At 34.6% G+C, this 25156-nt stretch overlaps 1 protein-coding gene and 1 long non-coding RNA gene across 3 annotated transcripts; both read right to left on the minus strand.

Moving 5' to 3' along the window:
• Positions 1-562: 562 nt before the first annotated feature.
• LOC105632683 (heat stress transcription factor A-1b) lies at positions 563-23660 on the minus strand. 2 transcript variants are annotated; one of them, XM_089717456.1, is made up of 7 exons: positions 23509-23660; positions 23218-23415; positions 22811-23049; positions 22415-22708; positions 22115-22342; positions 1236-2557; positions 563-769 (listed from the first exon to the last, which is right to left on the minus strand). In XM_089717456.1, the coding sequence occupies exons 2-6, from the start codon at positions 23384-23386 to the stop codon at positions 1274-1276; spliced, it is 2214 nt and encodes a 737-aa protein (XP_089573582.1). In that variant the 5' UTR covers positions 23387-23415; positions 23509-23660; the 3' UTR covers positions 563-769; positions 1236-1273. The 2 variants fall into 2 exon arrangements, with proteins under 2 accessions (XP_089573582.1, XP_089573583.1); XM_089717457.1 differs by lacking the exon at positions 23509-23660 and having other exon boundaries at positions 22811-23090; positions 23218-23333.
• On the minus strand, positions 5909-7835 carry LOC149498565 (uncharacterized). The gene is made up of 3 exons (XR_016319429.1): positions 7693-7835; positions 6592-6826; positions 5909-6144 (listed from the first exon to the last, which is right to left on the minus strand). It is a non-coding gene; the product is annotated as an uncharacterized LOC149498565 (long non-coding RNA).
• Positions 23661-25156: the final 1496 nt, after the last annotated feature.

Consider the following 25156-nt stretch of genomic DNA (forward strand, 5'->3'; position numbering starts at 1 on the left):
TAACTCAGGTGCTAGTATGCTTGCCTTAAAGTGGATGATATCAAGGGTGTAAGGATATTTGTAAGAATAATAAAAAAAAAAATAAAAAAAAAAAAATTCAATTTACAGTGTGGCATTAAAAGCCCAGTAGGCACACAACAAGCTCATACAAGAAACTATATGTATATAAATATTAGGACCTGAAACCATTGCAATTACATAAAGTACAACAAAAAAACAACATGAAACTAGAACTAAAACATACTCGAGCAATTCATGCTAATTTTTTTAAAATAAAGCTAAAAGCAAGAATTTTATTCTGTTTATGTTATAAAGTAAAGGCACTTGAAGAAATGCAGTACATAAAAAAGTCCCCAGACATGGTTATTATCCTGAAGATATTAAATTAAATGCCATAAAGGCAACTTTCCTACTCAGAGACTTGATGTCTTTGTTACATTTAAAAGGCTGTTATAAGTTGAATAAGAATGCGAACCCCTAAGTTTGATCTGCACGTTTCCAACAATACGAGCAGGCAACGCTCGTGTTTAGTATTGAAAGGAATTCTCATTCTCATTCCACATTTGTGACAAAATATTGCATAATATCATTCATTTAGGACCTTCACACATATCCAATCACAGACTACAATACCATGTTACACTTGATAAAGGTAAAAAGTAGAGTTGTTGAACTTTAAAATGGCAAAAAAAAAAAAAAAAAAAAGCCTTGCCATCTTCTCTCTAAGCAAAAAGCTTTTATGTCTGCTCGGCAGCGCAAAACGGCAACTCTGCAAGAATTAGAAAAAATGCGACATTTCTGAAAACAACAGTATATTTCTCTAAATCAAGTTTGTAATTTGGAAGCATATACAATTTCCAGCAGACTCTTATAGTTTTAAGAGGGGGTGAAGATGCATCAAAGAATCGCCATATTACAGTATTATCTAAAATAACACACTTTCCTCGTTCATATTTTTAATGCATAGTGAAAAATGAGATGAAAACGCAAATGCGAAATAAATTCTTTTTATATTATGAAGTAATTTTGTATGAAAACAATACATATACAAAGTGAATAGCAGAGGGCAAAATGGTATAAAACACATCCTATGACATCAATAGCTATGCAGAAATAGTCTGATCCAATGCAGGGAATCTAGAAGTAGGCAAAACTTAGTTATACAACCAGCTTGTTATATGGAGAGAAGGGGCAGACTCCAGCTTATCATTGTAAATGGTGGTTTAAAAATTTACCTTTGATAGCAAGAGAAGTATATACAATTGGTGAAAATTCACCCCCTTGTGCCTGCTGATGCAAGAAGCTCCATTTGTTCTGGAAGATGATTCATGTTTAGAATATTGTCCCATCCATCCTCTTCCCATGGTTGTAATTCTTGTTCCCAGTTCATGCGGCTCTGTGGTGAGTTTGAATTACTTTCATCTGTGTCTCCTGTGACTGGGCTCGCTGTAAGGAACTGTTCCCAGAACACATCATTAATGCCAGGAAGCTTAGGGATCCCATCCACCAAAATCTCTGTATCTTGATTGGGAAAAATGGCGTCAGTTGGCACTTCTACAGGCATTTCCATGTCCAAAACAGATGACAGTGGACTGATTTTCTCTTTACTCTCAATCTCAGAACCCACAAAATTTGTATTAGGAATTCCAATGGCGCTTTCTGGAACAATTGCTTCTCTCCGATTGAAATTAGGCAGAACCGTATCTTGCACCGAGTTATTCACTCTCATCTCAGAAAGATGGTCCATATTTAGGTCACTTACAGCACATGATGAGGATTCGACCTCAGATATGGCATCAGATGTATGACTGACAGAAAACCCTGAATCAATAGGAAAACTTGATGGCCCAGAAGCTGGTGGAACCTCCGGAAGCATCAATTCTGAGATTCGACTTGAAGTGTTGCTGCTGTCTAATGCATTGGAAGAAGGAAGGTTGCCAATCAGGAAAGGACCAGAGTTGTTTATTGATGGTTCCAGCCTAGACGATGAATTCATCTTCAGGATCTGGTGCACCATTGCTTTTGCTGCTTCATTCATTGAAGAGTGGAATTTCACAATCGGTCCATTTGGAGGACTATTGCCAACCTTGCTTGCCAAATTTTCTTCTACTTGTCCAGGAAGTCTCCTCTTTTTAGTGCCTCCAGTAATGGGCCTCTTGCTTTCATTGTTCTGATGCACAAGCTGATTCAAGAACCCTGGACTTTGCATGGCCTTTGCAAGAAATGACATCATTTGTTGCTGTCTCTGCTCCATTACCTGCACGCGTTGCCCCACAGTCTGCAACTGGTTGTCTGTAGCTTGCTGCTGCTGCCTCAATCTAACGAGTTCCTGCATAAGAACATTCTTGTCCCGCTTGAGTCTTTCAACCTCTTCCTCTAGTCCAAATTTCCCAACTTCAATGACTGCTGGAACTTTAGAGCTCTGAACTAGAGGTGGTTGATTACTGTGTATCTGAAGAGGCTTTTTCCTAGATGTACTCTTCAAGAGATGTTTTTGCCCTCTCAAGAACCCCTCATTAGCAAATTCACAGCGATCTGGGTCAACCTTCCTGAAACCCTGTTCAACCAAGGATGATTTAGCCATTATAATCGCACAATCAGGATTAATGACCATTATGGAGGTCGTTTCTTCCAAGCGTATAGGAAGCTAGAAATGCACCAACCATTCAAGTCCGAACATCTAACAGTGTTGCATTTTGATTTGCCAACGACAACATAACTTTACTAATCTCCACTTAGCTACTGTAGGTGATCAACTAAACCGTATTGAAAATCAATTGCTTCATTTCAAACCTACTTTAGCCCAAGAAGCTACTACTTCCAAAGTAGGAAGTCAAGAAAAAACAGTTTTATTTAAGCCTCCAGTTCAACCAGAAGAATTTAAATTAAGCAACCAACAAGATGAATTAGTTGAAGAAATTTCGAAAAGACTTATGAAATTAAATATTGATAATAAACAAAAGAATATAGTTCCATTAACGATTCCCACAGAATCCGATAAAGAAGAATCGGATAAAGAAGAAAAACAACCAGATCAAGATATTATACATCTGGAACAACTATTTAAAGAAGCGAATACAATTAATAAAATTTATTATCCACGAGCAAGAGGACATGTAGATATGAAACCCTATTATACTCGTCCTTCTCCCATCAATATGCAGTATGAAGAACCTGCGTTTAATTATGTCCAATATGATGGGAATTCTATAGTTGAATGGAATATTGATGGTTTATCTGATTATCAGATCAAGAATGTTTTACAATACATGACTATGTACGCTACAGCGTGTCGTACTAGAGGAAATAATGATAGAAGTATAATGCAAGCTATAGTTGCGGGATTTGCTGGCCAACTTAAAGGTTGGTGGGATTTCTCGCTAACTCAAGAAGGAAAGAATCAAATCATTAATGCTGTGAAAAGAGAAGAATATGTTGATGCCAATCAACAAAGACAAATTAGAGAAACCCCAGAAGCAGTAAATACTCTGTTATATACCATAGGATTACACTTTATAGGCTCCACTACAATGCATTTAGATAGATCTCATGAGCAGCTCATGAATTTACGCTGCCCAGATTTATCTCATTTTAAATGGTATAAAGATGTCTTTCTAACTGCTGTCTTAGCTCGAGAAGATAGTCAATATGACTTTTGGAAAGAAAAGTTTATTTCGGGATTACCTTCGCTTTTTGCCGAAAGAGTTCGCAATAAACTTAAAGAAAGAAATAATGGTATTATACCATATCATACTTATACGTATGGGGAATTAGCATCTGAAATAGTCACTGAAGGGTTAGCGCTATGTAATGAAATAAAAATACATAGACAGATGAAGAAAGAAAAGGTAACCAGAAAAAGAATATTAGGTGATTTTTGTGAACAATTTGGGTATGAACCCTTATGGAAATCCTCTAAGAAAACAGAAAAAACTAGGCGTCCTTTTAGGCCCAAAAGAAAAGAAAAATATTATGAAAAGAATAGGGAATTTCGCAAGAAACCTCACAAGAAACAAAAAACAAGCCCTAAAAGTAAACGAAAAGATAAATCTCAGATAGCTTGTTATCGCTGTGGACGTATAGGACATTATGCAAATAAGTGCCGTATGAAACAACAAATTCAAGCTCTTACTATAGATAAAGAGCTCAAGAATTCTTTAGCAAAATTATTTCTTAATGAAACAGATTCAGAAAAGGAAAATGAAATCAACGCTTTAGATTACACAGATGAATCCGAACAAGAAGAGCTGTCGGAAACAAAGTCTGATTGTGATGGTCAATGTGACTATTACAAATCTCTCTGTGCTATGAATGGTTTATATGTCCTCACTAAGAAAGATAATTTAATCCTTGATCTTATTGATCAACTTCCGGAAAATAAAAAAAGAATACACTTAGAAACATATTTGAATATATCAGAAGATAGAGCTTCTACTTCTCAAGAGACTTCACTTCTAAAGAATTTAGAAGAAACAAAACCTGTTTATAATATTCAAGAAATATTTGAACGAATCAAAAATACAAAAGCAGATAGAAAACCTACTCTTAAAGAATTAAGAGGAGAAATGAATCAAATGAAACATGAAATCCAACAGTTAAAAGATAGAGTGGCATTTTTGGAAGTTATCAATAAAGAAGAATATGAAGAGTCTCAAACGCCACCCACAATTAATCAGTTGCAATATGTGAATCTAGTAAATAAAGATATCACACAAAAGTGGCATACAAAAGTCACAATTGTTGTGCATAAAGAATATATATTTGAAACTATTGCCCTAATCGATTCAGGTGCTGACTTGAATTGTATTAATGAAGGCCTTGTTCCATCAAGATATTTTGAAAAAACTATGGAAGAACTTAATACTGCGGATGGCAGCAAAATGGCAGTCCGCTATAAACTTCAAAATACTGCTATCTGCAATAACGGTATATGCTTTCAATTACCCTTTATTATGGTAAAAGGATTATCTCATCCTGTTATCCTTGGTAATCCTTTTTTACATATGTTATATCCGATCAAGAAAATATCGGAGCATGGAATTACTACTGAACTTGAAGGGCAAGAAGTTACTTTTAAATTTCTTACTCAACCCAAGGTTAAAGAAATTGATATTATTAAAACAAAAGTCGAATCAAAGCAAAAATTCTTACTATCACTAGCTCAAGAAATTAAAGCTAAAGATATACAAGAAAAAATAGAAACCAAATATCACGAACAAATTAATGAAATTCAAAAGAAAATAGAAACCACCATTTGTTCCGAACATCCAAATGCTTTCTGGGCCCATAAAAAACATATTGTTACATTACCCTACGAGCCGGAGTTTAATGAAAAGGATATACCAACAAAGGCCCGGCCCATTGCTATGGGGCCTCGCCATCTCGAAATTTGCAAAAAAGAAATTGCTAGCCTGTTAGAAAAGGGTCTAATTCGCCCTAGTAAGAGCCCATGGAGCTGTGCAGCCTTTTATGTGGAAAATAATGCAGAATTGGAACGTGGAGTTCCAAGACTCGTTATTAATTATAAACCACTTAATAAGGCTCTAAGATGGATTCGTTATCCATTGCCTAATAAACGAGATTTATTAAATCGGCTCTATAAGGCTCAAATCTTTTCAAAATTTGATATGAAGTCAGGCTATTGGCAAATCCAAATAGCTGAGCAAGACCGATATAAAACGGCATTTACGGTCCCATTTGGGCAATACGAATGGAATGTAATGCCCTTCGGTCTCAAGAATGCTCCCTCTGAATTTCAGAAAATAATGAATGATATTTTCACCCCTTATACTACTTTTTCAATAGTCTATATTGATGATGTTTTAATCTTTTCCGAAAACCTAGAAAAACATTTTAAGCATCTCAATATTTTCATCAATATAGCTCAACACAATGGATTAGTAGTATCTGTCAAGAAAATCAAGCTATTTCAAACGAATATTCGTTTTTTAGGCCATAATATTACCAATCAAACTATTATTCCTATTAATCGTGCTCTTGAGTTTGCAGATAAATTTCCTGATGAAATTAAAGAAAAAACTCAACTCCAGCGATTTCTTGGATGTCTGAATTATGTCAGTGATTTTTATCCTTTATTGGCTCAAGATGCCAAGCCATTATTTGAACGGCTTAAGAAAGTGCCACCTGTATGGACAGCGGAGCATACATTAGCTGTCAAAAGAATAAAAGCAAAAGTAAAGACCATTCCTTGTCTGGCCATCCCTCATCCAGATGCTTTTAAGATAGTGGAAACTGACGCATCCAATATTGGATACGGAGGAATCTTAAAACAGCGTTTAAATGAAAAGGAAAGCTTAGTGCGCTTTACTAGTGGCATTTGGACTGGCCCAAGAATTAATTACTCGACAGTTAAAAAAGAAATCTTATCTATAGTACTTTGTGTGCAAAAATTTGAATCAGATCTTTTAAATCAAAAATTCCTGATTCGAGTTGATTGCAAAAGTGCTAAAGACATTTTATTCAAAGACGTAAAGAATATAGCGTCTAAACAAATATTTGCACGTTGGCAAGCAATTTTATCTGTCTTTGATTTTGATATTGAATTCATTAAAGGAGAAAATAATTCTTTACCTGATTTCCTAACCAGAGAATTTCTTACAGGAACAAGAACAGTCGCCGAACATGAGTTCAAAACGAAGACTTGCTGAAACATCCAGCCAGGCTCAAGATCCTGAAAAGCCTAGGCCCGATGCTTATGAAGCTAGCATCCTCAATTCGAATGAAGAAGGTCTTCCATTAATTCCAATAAGTCATAATTTCTTAATTCCAATGGCTAAAGAACATCGTCTCATGATTCCACATGAAGCTGCAAAATTATATACAAAAAATCATTTCACTAATCTTTATTTGCCTAAAGACTATCTCTATTATCAGGCAATTTTAGACATACAATTGCAGCTGTATTCAGTCCTAATCTTGTGGCTGGTTTTAAAGCTACTTGAACCATGCCAATATGCAAAAAGTTATATTTTTCTTGATGTTTTGTGATTAATTCTTGACAAAACAAAGGAAAAGATTGAGAGCCTTCATGAATTGGAACTGCTTGTTCCACAGTCTTAACCACATAATCCGATTTAAAAAGAAAATTTGTATTTGATTTATATATCATATTAGAAGACACAGTGGGTAATTTCCAATTACTTAGACTAGCATCTAAATTTTCAGCTAATATTATTTCTTTATTTTTATTTTTCTTTAAAGTTCTATCCATAGAGCTAGAACTAGCACTTCGAGATAAGCCACTAAAAAATTTATCCATCTCTCAGATCACTGTCAACGATTTACACTTGGCCTAACACGCCTTTCACACGGCTACAACGGCACTTACAGTTACGCGACTTGGGGTTTCACTTTGATCTGGATAAACTTTTAGTACCTAGGCTCTGATACCAGAACGGCCCTGGTGGATCTCTCTTTTTTTTTTTTTTTTTTTATGAAAGCAGGAAGCTATCTAACAGTTGAATAATATGATTAAACAAAGCTAAGGTTCTTTCTGCTTCTAAACAGTTACACCATTCATTATGAGTTTCCAAATGTTCTTCAAACAAATTAGTTCCAGTTTCTACTAGTTCTTGACGCAAGAAATTAATTTGATTATGATTAGTTAAATCTAGCAAAGCTAATTTATCAACAAGCGAAGGAATAAAAGACATAGAAATATAAAATACTTACAGAGGAAGAAAGAAACTTGTCTTTAATATTATTGCAAGTCAAACAGAGATCACCCAACTGATAATCAATATCCACAATCTGATCGTGGAGTCGATTAATGGCGTCGTAAATAAAATCTAAATTACACTCTAGTTTTTTAGCTGGAGAGCACACTATATTACACTCACACAAAGTAGGAATAGTTGCCAGGTTTATACACCCTTTTACAAGAGAGAGAAGGCTAATGCTCAATTCTAAATTTGCTCGATGCATTCGTTACTACACACAAGAGCTATTTATATACAAAGAAAAGGAATATTCTGACGTCATGGCGTGCGTCAGAAAGGAGACAGGATATACTAAGGCGCACTAACATTTCGTGAGTGCGAAGAGGACAGCTTGATGTTGATAAGATTCTTTTGCCAGGTGTCTTCTTTATGAAAAGTCATATGGGTCCTGGCTGTCAATAAACATTGCATCAATCTTTTCATCACTGGCAGATGAGTTAGAGGAATCAGTAGAGTCTTTAGCTATTTCTTTGTCTTTTAGGCGATCATGCCTAGCTTTTGAGGATTCAGCTTTCTCTTTTCCTTTTGACACAGGTTCATCTTCATCTAAAATTTTGAATAATTGTTTCCTGATTTCTTCTTTAGGAACGTTGGTTAAAACTTCTTTAAATAATTGAGATAAATTTAGCGGAGAAGTTACTTCTGTGGAAGATTTCATTGGACTTAGTTTTTTGGCAAAATCTATTATTCCTTTTGCTGCATAAACTGATGGTGGATTAAAGAAATTACATTTGTCCCACCAGCGTAAGAGGATCCGTCGAACAAGCCAAGGAATTTCAACTTTAGTTTCTTCAAGTTTTAATTGTTTCTTTATGGCTATTTGATAATCCCATTTAATGATCCAAGGAATTTTATAGGCGATGGTGAACGTGAGTCTTGGATTATGAAGTGAACGGTTTGTGTCACAAAATTGTTCATAAATAGTTCGTACTTTGTCTGGCATAGCTATGGGAAAAAGACCCCAATGGTAAAACCATTCTTGAAACCATAGAGGTAAATCCCAGTCTTCTTTAGCGAGATTAAAAACGATAAACCAACTGAATTTGCGTTGTCGGTTATCGTAGCATAAAGCTCCTGACCAAGCTTCCATATAATCAAAATAATTAAAATACCTTGGTCGGCCATGATGCAGTTCTTTCGTCTGAAATGGATCAGTGCCCCAATCTTCGGAAGCAAAAACTCTTTTGATTACGAATTTGCTAGTTCAAATAATGGCTTGGCATCTTGAGCCAATAAAGGATAAAAATCACTGACATAATTCAGACATCCAAGAAATCGCTGGAGTTGAGTTTTTTCTTTAATTTCATCAGGAAATTTATCTGCAAACTCAAGAGCACGATTAATAGGAATAATAGTTTGATTGGTAATATTATGGCCTAAAAAACGAATATTCGTTTGAAATAGCTTGATTTTCTTGACAGATACTACTAATCCATTGTGTTGAGCTATATTGATGAAAATATTGAGATGCTTAAAATGTTTTTCTAGGTTTTCGGAAAAGATTAAAACATCATCAATATAGACTATTGAAAAATTAGTATAAGGGGTGAAAATATCATTCATTATTTTCTGAAATTCAGAGGGAGCATTCTTGAGACCGAAGGGCATTACATTCCATTCGTATTGCCCAAATGGGACCGTAAATGCCGTTTTATATCGGTCTTGCTCAGCTATTTGGATTTGCCAATAGCCTGACTTCATATCAAATTTTGAAAAGATTTGAGCCTTATAGAGCCGATTTAATAAATCTCGTTTATTAGGCAATGGATAACGAATCCATCTTAGAGCCTTATTAAGTGGTTTATAATTAATAACGAGTCTTGGAACTCCACGTTCCAATTCTGCATTATTTTCCACATAAAAGGCTGCACAGCTCCATGGGCTCTTACTAGGGCGAATTAGACCCTTTTCTAACAGGCTAGCAATTTCTTTTTTGCAAATTTCGAGATGGCGAGGCCCCATAGCAATGGGCCGGGCCTTTGTTGGTATATCCTTTTCATTAAACTCCGGCTCGTAGGGTAATGTAACAATATGTTTTTTACGGGCCCAGAAAGCATTTGGATGTTCGGAACAAATGGTGGTTTCTATTTTCTTTTGAATTTCATTAATTTGTTCGTGATATTTGGTTTCTATTTTTTCTTGTATATCTTTAGCTTTAATTTCTTGAGCTAGTGATAGTAAGAATTTTTGCTTTGATTCGACTTTTGTTTTAATAATATCAATTTCTTTAACCTTGGGTTGAGTAAGAAATTTAAAAGTAACTTCTTGCCCTTCAAGTTCAGTAGTAATTCCATGCTCCGATATTTTCTTGATCGGATATAACATATGTAAAAAAGGATTACCAAGGATAACAGGATGAGATAATCCTTTTACCATAATAAAGGGTAATTGAAAGCATATACCGTTATTGCAGATAGCAGTATTTTGAAGTTTATAGCGGACTGCCATTTTGCTGCCATCCGCAGTATTAAGTTCTTCCATAGTTTTTTCAAAATATCTTGATGGAACAAGGCCTTCATTAATACAATTCAAGTCAGCACCTGAATCGATTAGGGCAATAGTTTCAAATATATATTCTTTATGCACAACAATTGTGACTTTTGTATGCCACTTTTGTGTGATAACTTTATTTACTAGATTCACATATTGCAACTGATTAATTGTGGGTGGCGTTTGAGACTCTTCATATTCTTCTTTATTGATAACTTCCAAAAATGCCACTCTATCTTTTAACTGTTGGATTTCATGTTTCATTTGATTCATTTCTCCTCTTAATTCTTTAAGAGTAGGTTTTCTATCTGCTTTTGTATTTTTGATTCGTTCAAATATTTCTTGAATATTATAAACAGGTTTTGTTTCTTCTAAATTCTTTAGAAGTGAAGTCTCTTGAGAAGTAGAAGCTCTATCTTCTGATATATTCAAATATGTTTCTAAGTGTATTCTTTTTTGATTTTCCGGAAGTTGATCAATAAGATCAAGGATTAAATTATCTTTCTTAGTGAGGACATATAAACCATTCATAGCACAGAGAGATTTGTAATAGTCACATTGACCATCACAATCAGACTTTGTTTCCGACAGCTCTTCTTGTTCGGATTCATCTGTGTAATCTAAAGCGTTGATTTCATTTTCCTTTTCTGAATCTGTTTCATTAAGAAATAATTTTGCTAAAGAATTCTTGAGCTCTTTATCTATAGTAAGAGCTTGAATTTGTTGTTTCATACGGCACTTATTTGCATAATGTCCTATACGTCCACAGCGATAACAAGCTATCTGAGATTTATCTTTTCGTTTACTTTTAGGGCTTGTTTTTTGTTTCTTGTGAGGTTTCTTGCGAAATTCCCTATTCTTTTCATAATATTTTTCTTTTCTTTTGGGCCTAAAAGGACGCCTAGTTTTTTCTGTTTTCTTAGAGGATTTCCATAAGGGTTCATACCCAAATTGTTCACAAAAATCACCTAATATTCTTTTTCTGGTTACCTTTTCTTTCTTCATCTGTCTATGTATTTTTATTTCATTACATAGCGCTAACCCTTCAGTGACTATTTCAGATGCTAATTCCCCATACGTATAAGTATGATATGGTATAATACCATTATTTCTTTCTTTAAGTTTATTGCGAACTCTTTCGGCAAAAAGCGAAGGTAATCCCGAAATAAACTTTTCTTTCCAAAAGTCATATTGACTATCTTCTCGAGCTAAGACAGCAGTTAGAAAGACATCTTTATACCATTTAAAATGAGATAAATCTGGGCAGCGTAAATTCATGAGCTGCTCATGAGATCTATCTAAATGCATTGTAGTGGAGCCTATAAAGTGTAATCCTATGGTATATAACAGAGTATTTACTGCTTCTGGGGTTTCTCTAATTTGTCTTTGTTGATTGGCATCAACATATTCTTCTCTTTTCACAGCATTAATGATTTGATTCTTTCCTTCTTGAGTTAGCGAGAAATCCCACCAACCTTTAAGTTGGCCAGCAAATCCCGCAACTATAGCTTGCATTATACTTCTATCATTATTTCCTCTAGTACGACACGCTGTAGCGTACATAGTCATGTATTGTAAAACATTCTTGATCTGATAATCAGATAAACCATCAATATTCCATTCAACTATAGAATTCCCATCATATTGGACATAATTAAACGCAGGTTCTTCATACTGCATATTGATGGGAGAAGGACGAGTATAATAGGGTTTCATATCTACATGTCCTCTTGCTCGTGGATAAGAAATTTTATTAATTGTATTCGCTTCTTTAAATAGTTGTTCCAGATGTATAATATCTTGATCTGGTTGTTTTTCTTCTTTATCCGATTCTTCTTTATCGGATTCTGTGGGAATCGTTAATGGAACTATATTCTTTTGTTTATTATCAATATTTAATTTCATAAGTCTTTTCGAAATTTCTTCAACTAATTCATCTTGTTGGTTGCTTAATTTAAATTCTTCTGGTTGAACTGGAGGCTTAAATAAAACTGTTTTTTCTTGACTTCCTACTTTGGAAGTAGTAGCTTCTTGGGCTAAAGTAGGTTTGAAATGAAGCAATTGATTTTCAATACGGTTTAGTTGATCACCTACAGTAGCTAAGTGGAGATTAGTAAAGTTATGTTGTCGTTGGGTTGATGTGGTGCCTTCCCCCCCGCGAGAAAAAGGAGCACAGTCAATAGACGCGTGCTCATGCACAAAGGTAACAGGTTCAAGCGGTGGATGGATACGTTTCAAGGGGCCCTGAGGAGTATGGAAAGTACTATAGGCAGACGTTAGACCGGCGAGAAAGGTTTGATTTGTAAAATCAGGAAAGGGTTGATTCTTTAGGGAAAAAACATGTTGGAAAAAAGACTCAAAAGTTTGAGAGCCCTGGCGTTTTTTATAGCAAAAATACTTCTTTAGCCAAAAGGCTTGTTCACTTTCAGTAAAATTCATCGCAAACCATTTTTCAAAAGCAGATAAGTCGTGATCTAGCACCATTATTTTAAATGGCTGAGATCTTATACTTTCTTTATCATAACCCATGTCAGATGGAGTTGGGCTTTTGATTTCATACGTGGGCTGGGCTATATTTTCTTCAGTACGATGTAGCCCACTAATTGAACTAGACCGAAGAAGTGTCGTAATAGAATCACTCGAAGGTCTAGGTGGTAAAGGGTCCATAATAGATGGGCTGGCCGATCCAGCAAAGGATCTCCTGGGTTCTAATCGAACAGTTCTATTTCTTGAGAACCGTAGGGCAACAGATCCTTCTGGTAATTCAATTACTGAATCTAATTCATGAGATTCAGGTTTAACAGGCTGATTAGCATCTTCTAGTAACCAATTTTCAGGTAATTTAACTTGATCCCATTGGATGGATTTGGGTACTACTAAATTTCCTTTAGCTAAATTTGTAACAAACAAAGTTGTTACTCCTTTAGGTATTAGTAATTTAGTAGTTTCTTCTCTAAGATTTGGTAGAACAGTATTCATTGCTTTATAATGGATTCTATAAATGAGAATAATATTTTCAGATCCTGGTAACATGTCATAACCAGAACTTTGAATGTCTAATGAAAGGGCTTTCATTAAGTGTGGATCACTTAGAGACAAAGTAAAATTCGGATAGCAAGAGAAGTAAATAGGACCATCACATAGAGATGATTCTACTACTCCTAACAATGAATCATGGAATTTATTATGTCTCTTATCCCTTAGACATACAATTGCAGCTGTATTCAGTCCTAATCTTGTGGCTGGTTTTAAAGCTACTTGAACCATGCCAATATGCAAAAAGTTATATTTTTCTTGATGTTTTGTGATTAATTCTTGACAAAACAAAGGAAAAGATTGAGAGCCTTCATGAATTGGAACTGCTTGTTCCACAGTCTTAACCACATAATCCGATTTAAAAAGAAAATTTGTATTTGATTTATATATCATATTAGAAGACACAGTGGGTAATTTCCAATTACTTAGACTAGCATCTAAATTTTCAGCTAATATTATTTCTTTATTTTTATTTTTCTTTAAAGTTCTATCCATAGAGCTAGAACTAGCACTTCGAGATAAGCCACTAAAAAATTTATCCATCTCTCAGATCACTGTCAACGATTTACACTTGGCCTAACACGCCTTTCACACGGCTACAACGGCACTTACAGTTACGCGACTTGGGGTTTCACTTTGATCTGGATAAACTTTTAGTACCTAGGCTCTGATACCAGAACGGCCCTGGTGGATCTCTCTTTTTTTTTTTTTTTTTTTATGAAAGCAGGAAGCTATCTAACAGTTGAATAATATGATTAAACAAAGCTAAGGTTCTTTCTGCTTCTAAACAGTTACACCATTCATTATGAGTTTCCAAATGTTCTTCAAACAAATTAGTTCCAGTTTCTACTAGTTCTTGACGCAAGAAATTAATTTGATTATGATTAGTTAAATCTAGCAAAGCTAATTTATCAACAAGCGAAGGAATAAAAGACATAGAAATATAAAATACTTACAGAGGAAGAAAGAAACTTGTCTTTAATATTATTGCAAGTCAAACAGAGATCACCCAACTGATAATCAATATCCACAATCTGATCGTGGAGTCGATTAATGGCGTCGTAAATAAAATCTAAATTACACTCTAGTTTTTTAGCTGGAGAGCACACTATATTACACTCACACAAAGTAGGAATAGTTGCCAGGTTTATACACCCTTTTACAAGAGAGAGAAGGCTAATGCTCAATTCTAAATTTGCTCGATGCATTCGTTACTACACACAAGAGCTATTTACATACAAAGAAAAGGAATATTCTGACGTCATGGCGTGCGTCAGAAAGGAGACAGGATATACTAAGGCGCACTAACATTTCGTGAGTGCGAAGAGGACAGCTTGATGTTGATAAGATTCTTTTGCCAGGTGTCTTCTTTATGAAAAGTCATATGGGTCCTGGCTGTCAATAAACATTGCATCAATCTTTTCATCACTGGCGGATGAGTTAGAGGAATCAGTAGAGTCTTTAGCTATTTCTTTGTCTTTTAGGCGATCATGCCTAGCTTTTGAGGATTCAGCTTTCTCTTTTCCTTTTGACACAGGTTCATCTTCATCTAAAATTTTGAATAATTGTTTCCTGATTTCTTCTTTAGGAACGTTGGTTAAAACTTCTTTAAATAATTGAGATAAATTTAGCGGAGAAGTTACTTCTGTGGAAGATTTCATTGGACTTGGTTTTTTGGCAAAATCTATTATTCCTTTTGCTGCATAAACTGATGGTGGATTAAAGAAATTACATTTGTCCCACCAGCGTAAGAGGATCCGTCGAACAAGCCAAGGAATTTCAACTTTAGTTTCTTCAAGTTTTAATTGTTTCTTTATGGCTATTTGATAATCCCATTTAATGATCCAAGGAATTTTATAGGCGATGGTGAACGTGAGTCTTGGATTATGAAGTGAACGGTTTGTGTCACAAAATTGTTCATAAATAGTTCGTACTTTGTCTGGCATAGCTATGGGAAAAAGACCCCAATGGTAAAACCATTCTTGAAACCATAGAGGTAAATCCCAGTCTTCTTTAGCGAGATTAAAAACGATAAACCAACTGAATTTGCGTTGTCGGTTATCGTAGCATAAAGCTCCTGACCAAGCTTCCATATAATCAAAATAATTAAAATACCTTGGTCGGCCATGATGCAGTTCTTTCGTCTGAAATGGATCAGTGCCCCAATCTTCGGAAGCAAAAACTCTTTTGATTACGAATTTGCTATACGCCCATTCTCCTTCGCCTCGAACTGTGGGCGTAAAGATAACTGATCCTGTTGCTTCTAAAATTGCCTGATAATAGAGATAGTCTTTAGGCAAATAAAGATTAGTGAAATGATTTTTTGTATATAATTTTGCAGCTTCATGTGGAATCATGAGACGATGTTCTTTAGCCATTGGAATTAAGAAATTATGACTTATTGGAATTAATGGAAGACCTTCTTCATTCGAATTGAGGATGCTAGCTTCATAAGCATCGGGCCTAGGCTTTTCAGGATCTTGAGCCTGGCTGGATGTTTCAGCAAGTCTTCGTTTTGAACTCATGTTCGGCGACTGTTCTTGTTCCTGTAAGAAATTCTCTGGTTAGGAAATCAGGTAAAGAATTATTTTCTCCTTTAATGAATTCAATATCAAAATCAAAGACAGATAAAATTGCTTGCCAACGTGCAAATATTTGTTTAGACGCTATATTCTTTACGTCTTTGAATAAAATGTCTTTAGCACTTTTGCAATCAACTCGAATCAGGAATTTTTGATTTAAAAGATCTGATTCAAATTTTTGCACACAAAGTACTATAGATAAGATTTCTTTTTTAACTGTCGAGTAATTAATTCTTGGGCCAGTCCAAATGCCACTAGTAAAGCGCACTAAGCTTTCCTTTTCATTTAAACGCTGTTTTAAGATTCCTCCGTATCCAATATTGGATGCGTCAGTTTCCACTATCTTAAAAGCATCTGGATGAGGGATGGCCAGACAAGGAATGGTCTTTACTTTTGCTTTTATTCTTTTGACAGCTAATGTATGCTCCGCTGTCCATACAGGTGGCACTTTCTTAAGCCGTTCAAATAATGGCTTGGCATCTTGAGCCAATAAAGGATAAAAATCACTGACATAATTCAGACATCCAAGAAATCGCTGGAGTTGAGTTTTTTCTTTAATTTCATCAGGAAATTTATCTGCAAACTCAAGAGCACGATTAATAGGAATAATAGTTTGATTGGTAATATTATGGCCTAAAAAACGAATATTCGTTTGAAATAGCTTGATTTTCTTGACAGATACTACTAATCCATTGTGTTGAGCTATATTGATGAAAATATTGAGATGCTTAAAATGTTTTTCTAGGTTTTCGGAAAAGATTAAAACATCATCAATATAGACTATTGAAAAAGTAGTATAAGGGGTGAAAATATCATTCATTATTTTCTGAAATTCAGAGGGAGCATTCTTGAGACCGAAGGGCATTACATTCCATTCGTATTGCCCAAATGGGACCGTAAATGCCGTTTTATATCGGTCTTGCTCAGCTATTTGGATTTGCCAATAGCCTGACTTCATATCAAATTTTGAAAAGATTTGAGCCTTATAGAGCCGATTTAATAAATCTCGTTTATTAGGCAATGGATAACGAATCCATCTTAGAGCCTTATTAAGTGGTTTATAATTAATAACGAGTCTTGGAACTCCACGTTCCAATTCTGCATTATTTTCCACATAAAAGGCTGCACAGCTCCATGGGCTCTTACTAGGGCGAATTAGACCCTTTTCTAACAGGCTAGCAATTTCTTTTTTGCAAATTTCGAGATGGCGAGGCCCCATAGCAATGGGCCGGGCCTTTGTTGGTATATCCTTTTCATTAAACTCCGGCTCGTAGGGTAATGTAACAATATGTTTTTTACGGGCCCAGAAAGCATTTGGATGTTCGGAACAAATGGTGGTTTCTATTTTCTTTTGAATTTCATTAATTTGTTCGTGATATTTGGTTTCTATTTTTTCTTGTATATCTTTAGCTTTAATTTCTTGAGCTAGTGATAGTAAGAATTTTTGCTTTGATTCGACTTTTGTTTTAATAATATCAATTTCTTTAACCTTGGGTTGAGTAAGAAATTTAAAAGTAACTTCTTGCCCTTCAAGTTCAGTAGTAATTCCATGCTCCGATATTTTCTTGATCGGATATAACATATGTAAAAAAGGATTACCAAGGATAACAGGATGAGATAATCCTTTTACCATAATAAAGGGTAATTGAAAGCATATACCGTTATTGCAGATAGCAGTATTTTGAAGTTTATAGCGGACTGCCATTTTGCTGCCATCCGCAGTATTAAGTTCTTCCATAGTTTTTTCAAAATATCTTGATGGAACAAGGCCTTCATTAATACAATTCAAGTCAGCACCTGAATCGATTAGGGCAATAGTTTCAAATATATATTCTTTATGCACAACAATTGTGACTTTTGTATGCCACTTTTGTGTGATAACTTTATTTACTAGATTCACATATTGCAACTGATTAATTGTGGGTGGCGTTTGAGACTCTTCATATTCTTCTTTATTGATAACTTCCAAAAATGCCACTCTATCTTTTAACTGTTGGATTTCATGTTTCATTTGATTCATTTCTCCTCTTAATTCTTTAAGAGTAGGTTTTCTATCTGCTTTTGTATTTTTGATTCGTTCAAATATTTCTTGAATATTATAAACAGGTTTTGTTTCTTCTAAATTCTTTAGAAGTGAAGTCTCTTGAGAAGTAGAAGCTCTATCTTCTGATATATTCAAATATGTTTCTAAGTGTATTCTTTTTTGATTTTCCGGAAGTTGATCAATAAGATCAAGGATTAAATTATCTTTCTTAGTGAGGACATATAAACCATTCATAGCACAGAGAGATTTGTAATAGTCACATTGACCATCACAATCAGACTTTGTTTCCGACAGCTCTTCTTGTTCGGATTCATCTGTGTAATCTAAAGCGTTGATTTCATTTTCCTTTTCTGAATCTGTTTCATTAAGAAATAATTTTGCTAAAGAATTCTTGAGCTCTTTATCTATAGTAAGAGCTTGAATTTGTTGTTTCATACGGCACTTATTTGCATAATGTCCTATACGTCCACAGCGATAACAAGCTATCTGAGATTTATCTTTTCGTTTACTTTTAGGGCTTGTTTTTTGTTTCTTGTGAGGTTTCTTGCGAAATTCCCTATTCTTTTCATAATATTTTTCTTTTCTTTTGGGCCTAAAAGGACGCCTAGTTTTTTCTGTTTTCTTAGAGGATTTCCATAAGGGTTCATACCCAAATTGTTCACAAAAATCACCTAATATTCTTTTTCTGGTTACCTTTTCTTTCTTCATCTGTCTATGTATTTTTATTTCATTACATAGCGCTAACCCTTCAGTGACTATTTCAGATGCTAATTCCCCATACGTATAAGTATGATATGGTATAATACCATTATTTCTTTCTTTAAGTTTATTGCGAACTCTTTCGGCAAAAAGCGAAGGTAATCCCGAAATAAACTTTTCTTTCCAAAAGTCATATTGACTATCTTCTCGAGCTAAGACAGCAGTTAGAAAGACATCTTTATACCATTTAAAATGAGATAAATCTGGGCAGCGTAAATTCATGAGCTGCTCATGAGATCTATCTAAATGCATTGTAGTGGAGCCTATAAAGTGTAATCCTATGGTATATAACAGAGTATTTACTGCTTCTGGGGTTTCTCTAATTTGTCTTTGTTGATTGGCATCAACATATTCTTCTCTTTTCACAGCATTAATGATTTGATTCTTTCCTTCTTGAGTTAGCGAGAAATCCCACCAACCTTTAAGTTGGCCAGCAAATCCCGCAACTATAGCTTGCATTATACTTCTATCATTATTTCCTCTAGTACGACACGCTGTAGCGTACATAGTCATGTATTGTAAAACATTCTTGATCTGATAATCAGATAAACCATCAATATTCCATTCAACTATAGAATTCCCATCATATTGGACATAATTAAACGCAGGTTCTTCATACTGCATATTGATGGGAGAAGGACGAGTATAATAGGGTTTCATATCTACATGTCCTCTTGCTCGTGGATAAGAAATTTTATTAATTGTATTCGCTTCTTTAAATAGTTGTTCCAGATGTATAATATCTTGATCTGGTTGTTTTTCTTCTTTATCCGATTCTTCTTTATCGGATTCTGTGGGAATCGTTAATGGAACTATATTCTTTTGTTTATTATCAATATTTAATTTCATAAGTCTTTTCGAAATTTCTTCAACTAATTCATCTTGTTGGTTGCTTAATTTAAATTCTTCTGGTTGAACTGGAGGCTTAAATAAAACTGTTTTTTCTTGACTTCCTACTTTGGAAGTAGTAGCTTCTTGGGCTAAAGTAGGTTTGAAATGAAGCAATTGATTTTCAATACGGTTTAGTTGATCACCTACAGTAGCTAAGTGGAGATTAGTAAAGTTATGTTGTCGTTGGGTTGATGTGGTGCCTTCCCCCCCGCGAGAAAAAGGAGCACAGTCAATAGACGCGTGCTCATGCACAAAGGTAACAGGTTCAAGCGGTGGATGGATACGTTTCAAGGGGCCCTGAGGAGTATGGAAAGTACTATAGGCAGACGTTAGACCGGCGAGAAAGGTTTGATTTGTAAAATCAGGAAAGGGTTGATTCTTTAGGGAAAAAACATGTTGGAAAAAAGACTCAAAAGTTTGAGAGCCCTGGCGTTTTTTATAGCAAAAATACTTCTTTAGCCAAAAGGCTTGTTCACTTTCAGTAAAATTCATCGCAAACCATTTTTCAAAAGCAGATAAGTCGTGATCTAGCACCATTATTTTAAATGGCTGAGATCTTATACTTTCTTTATCATAACCCATGTCAGATGGAGTTGGGCTTTTGATTTCATACGTGGGCTGGGCTATATTTTCTTCAGTACGATGTAGCCCACTAATTGAACTAGACCGAAGAAGTGTCGTAATAGAATCACTCGAAGGTCTAGGTGGTAAAGGGTCCATAATAGATGGGCTGGCCGATCCAGCAAAGGATCTCCTGGGTTCTAATCGAACAGTTCTATTTCTTGAGAACCGTAGGGCAACAGATCCTTCTGGTAATTCAATTACTGAATCTAATTCATGAGATTCAGGTTTAACAGGCTGATTAGCATCTTCTAGTAACCAATTTTCAGGTAATTTAACTTGATCCCATTGGATGGATTTGGGTACTACTAAATTTCCTTTAGCTAAATTTGTAACAAACAAAGTTGTTACTCCTTTAGGTATTAGTAATTTAGTAGTTTCTTCTCTAAGATTTGGTAGAACAGTATTCATTGCTTTATAATGGATTCTATAAATGAGAATAATATTTTCAGATCCTGGTAACATGTCATAACCAGAACTTTGAATGTCTAATGAAAGGGCTTTCATTAAGTGTGGATCACTTAGAGACAAAGTAAAATTCGGATAGCAAGAGAAGTAAATAGGACCATCACATAGAGATGATTCTACTACTCCTAACAATGAATCATGGAATTTATTATGTCTCTTATCCCTTAGACATACAATTGCAGCTGTATTCAGTCCTAATCTTGTGGCTGGTTTTAAAGCTACTTGAACCATGCCAATATGCAAAAAGTTATATTTTTCTTGATGTTTTGTGATTAATTCTTGACAAAACAAAGGAAAAGATTGAGAGCCTTCATGAATTGGAACTGCTTGTTCCACAGTCTTAACCACATAATCCGATTTAAAAAGAAAATTTGTATTTGATTTATATATCATATTAGAAGACACAGTGGGTAATTTCCAATTACTTAGACTAGCATCTAAATTTTCAGCTAATATTATTTCTTTATTTTTATTTTTCTTTAAAGTTCTATCCATAGAGCTAGAACTAGCACTTCGAGATAAGCCACTAAAAAATTTATCCATCTCTCAGATCACTGTCAACGATTTACACTTGGCCTAACACGCCTTTCACACGGCTACAACGGCACTTACAGTTACGCGACTTGGGGTTTCACTTTGATCTGGATAAACTTTTAGTACCTAGGCTCTGCCCTGGTGGATCTCTCTTTTTTTTTTTTTTTTTTTTTTTTGTTTTAAGAATGAATTTCTACAAATTTAAGCATATGATCAAAATTTTAAAAATTCCAGTCTATAAATAGAGTATAATCAATCCACTGGAAGGCATGGAATAAAACTCAACTTCATACACACATTTTGTTATCCACTAATAACTTCAATAAGTCCTCCATTCTGCCTGTGATTTTATGCTATGTTTCCCTGGATTTTGACAAATAAATATTTGACAACAAATATTGCCTTTTCATTTGTCATTTCTGGGCTTTATTAATGATTGAAAACAGCATGTTATGCTTATAACATTCTAAAGCAAGCTTTAATGCTATTGCTAAACAAAGTTCAGTTATGAAAATGAGAAGATAGAAAATGATATTATATATATCCATACAGATAGAAAATGATATGAAAATGAGAAATCCCAAATATCATAATTAGAGAAGTCTTGCTTTGTCTGCATATATGAATCTAGTGCAGAGTTAAAGGTGCAACTCTGTTCGTTAAATTCCAAGGACAAGTCCATATATGAATTCGTTAAATTCCAAGGACAAGTCCATATATGAATCTAGTGCAGAGTTAAAGGTGCAACTCTGTTCGTTAAATTCCAAGGACAAGTCCAGATATGAATCTAGTGCAGAGTTAAATGTGCAACTCTGTTCGTTAAATTCCAAGGACAAGTCCATATTTGGTAGTGGTTCCAAATCGAACTGAAAAAACAAATTCAGAAAAATAAAAGAAGCTTGATAGTGGATGATGGATGCAAGTCAAAATCGTATTCTTATTTTGCTTACCTGTTCTGCAATTGCAGCATCTATTGCTTGATTTTCACAAATCATAATTTTCCTTGTTTCACCATGATAAAAGGTTGGATAATCAGTCTTCTTACAGGAGTTCTGATTTTCAAGATCATAAGGTGCCATATCCTGACAAAGTTCACCTTTATCTGGGGCTGGTATAGTACTATCAAGCTCGCCTGTGTCAGCAGTTTCATCATCATTTGTTGGTGTATGGAAATCCACCTGAAAATAAAAAAAAAAGCCTCGATAGTGGATGATGGATGCAAGTCAAAATCTTATTCTTAATTTGCTCACCTGTTCTATAATTTCAGCATCTGTTGCTTGATTTTCACAGGTCATAAGTTTACATGTTTTAGCACCATAAAAGGTTGAATAATCAGTCTTCTGATAAGAATTCTGATTTTGAAGATCATAAGGTGCCATATCCTGACAAAGTTCGCCTTCATCGGAGGCTGGTATAGTACTCTCAAGTTCACCATTGTCAGTTGCACGTATAGTACCTTCATCATTATTTGTTGGTGCAGTAATATCAATTGCCCTTTTATATATTTTTGCTTTTCTAAATAATTTGCAGAGAACGAAATCCCTCTGTACCAATATGAATTTATTTATTTAAGGAAAAAAGAGATAGAACAACTGAACTTGAGACTTCCAATTAAAGTGTGTTTGTATATATATATATATATATACCTGATTAGCAGCAGCACTATATACATGCATTGTCCATTCAGCTCTGATCCCTTTAGGAGTACGGCCTTTGTAGAAAACAAAAATGCTTTTTATAACAATCTCTTCCTCAGCGTTCTTGATTTCGCGTTTCTTACCGGTGCCTTTCCAGTATCCAGCCTTTGTTGTCCTCCTAGGTCGTCCACTGCGGCAACTATGAAAGAAATACGACTCCTTACCATTTGAGTTCACCCCTAAATGGTCTTCATTCAGAGGAAAAAAAGCAGAAAACAATTCAGGAAATCTGAAACACAAGAAAAAAGAACGAAAAATCCAAAGAAGAAGAAGAAAAACACATGATAGAATCCATAAACTTTCAGTTACATAAATTCAAAAGGAAAGAAAAAAGAAGAGAAAATGTATGAAGTTACTGGGTAGATCCCAGGGCTCATGCTTGTAGATGTCAATTTCAGGTATCCTGGAGACTCGGTGATCACAACCAAGCATCTTAAGCTTGAGATAATGATTCACCAATTCCTTTTCAGTGGGACGAAATCCGTCTCCAACATCTTGAACTGATTCTGAAGTAGGAGAAGCCATATATTTCTTGCTAGTTATTATATCTGTATCTGCAAGAAATGAATTAGAGTTCTGATAAGCAAAAATATAAACTAGAGTATATTAATTAATTAAAGAAATGTTCGTATAAATATATAACTCACCCAATAAAAAGCATAAATTTCATTCCTCTTCCTAAAACAGGAAGCGATTAGCAACTGGAGAGACTAGAAAAGCTCTATAAGACTGTAACTAAGAAACTTTGATGGTGATGTGTGTGTTGGTACGCAGAGTGTCTGATCTACTTATAGAAGAGCTGATGAGAGTGAGCCAGTGGAAGAGTCAATTCCAGGTCGTTTATTTTCTCTACTTGCAATACAAGTTATATGGGCCCATCAACATCTATTCCTAGTCGAGAATGTTCCAGAATACTCGATGAATCTTTTGTTTTTTCTCTGCTTGCTATACCAGTTATTTGGGCCCATCAACATCTATTCCTAGTCGAGAATGTTCCGGAATACTCGATGAATCGTTTGTTTTTAACGATTTATGGTTTGTTCAATTTCCCATTGTGAAAAGTTCATCCAAAATCTTTTAAAACATAAACCTTAAATATAATGGTTATGGAATTCTACCAATTTGAAAATAGAAATTAAGTATTCATATTTAATAAATTTAATTTTAAGATAATTATATTATAAGAGTTGGTATTAAACCAAGCCATAGAACTATTAGGTTTCATTAATACTTTACTGGGGAAAAAGATTTATAAAGTAGAAAAAAATGATATGGAAATAAAGAAAAATGAAATTTAGGGGTAAACGAAAAGAGAAGTGAAACTTTTTGGGCAGAAAATGAAGTAATATTCTAATAAAAGTAATGCTGGTATTATTAGACACTGACGACATAAGCAGTGAGTTGCAGCCTGAAGCCGGAATTGCCAGCAACGCCGGTCAGCCACACCGCGGTGAATTCATTTTCGGGCCTTGTACACACCGTCCTGTCACGTTATGGAAGCTGACCACGCCCGAAGTCATTACCTTGACTGAAGTGAAGTTGTAACAAGCGGCGCGGCAAATTGTGCAACAGTACCTTTTCTAACTTCACTTTTTCTTCTTTTTTTTTTTCCCACTTTTTTCTAGTTTGACTCTGACTGAATTTTTTTTTTATTTATCATTATCATTATTACACTATTTGATAAATATCAAATATTTTTGTTTGAAAAATGTTAGTAACTTTATTATATTCAAATTCAATCCAGTAAATTTACAGTTTATCCACGACAGGTAACTCAGGTGCTAGTATGCTTGCCTTAAAGTGGATGATATCAAGGGTGTAAGGATATTTGTAAGAATAATAAAAAAAAAAAAAAAAAAATTCAATTTACAGTGTGGCATTAAAAGCCCAGTAGGCACAACAAGCTCATACAAGAAACTATATGTATATAAATATTAGGACCTGAAACCATTGCAATTACATAAAGTACAACAAAAAAACAACATGAAACTAGAACTAAAACATACTCGAGCAATTCATGCTAATTTTTTTAAAATAAAGCTAAAAGCAAGAATTTTATTCTGTTTATGTTATAAAGTAAAGGCACTTGAAGAAATGCAGTACATAAAAAAGTCAACAGACATGGTTATTATCCTGAAGATATTAAATTAAATGCCATCAAGACAACTTTCCTACTCAGAGACTTGATGTCTTTGTTACATTTAAAAGGCTGTTATAAGTTGAATAAGAATGCGAACCCCTAAGTTTGTTCTGCACGTTTCCAACATTACGAGCAAGAAACGCTCGTGCTTAGTA

The sequence above is a fragment of the Jatropha curcas genome, chromosome 2 (assembly GCF_041381405.1).
Source record: "Jatropha curcas cultivar XTBG-Jc1 chromosome 2, XTBG_Jcur_1.0, whole genome shotgun sequence".
Classification (NCBI taxonomy): domain Eukaryota; kingdom Viridiplantae; phylum Streptophyta; class Magnoliopsida; order Malpighiales; family Euphorbiaceae; genus Jatropha; species Jatropha curcas.

Coding starts and splice junctions, on each gene's coding strand:
- LOC105632683 (XM_089717456.1), bottom strand. CDS start 23,386: ATGGCTTCTCCTACTTCAGAATCAGTTCAAGATGTTGGAGACGGATTT. Junction 23,050..23,217: donor TGAGCCCTGGGATCTACCCA/GTAACTTCATAC, acceptor CTCTGAATGAAG/ACCATTTAGGGGTGAACTCA. Junction 2,558..22,114: donor ATGCTGCAATTGCAGAACAG/GTAAGCAAAATA, acceptor TTGGTTGAACAG/GGTTTCAGGAAGGTTGACCC.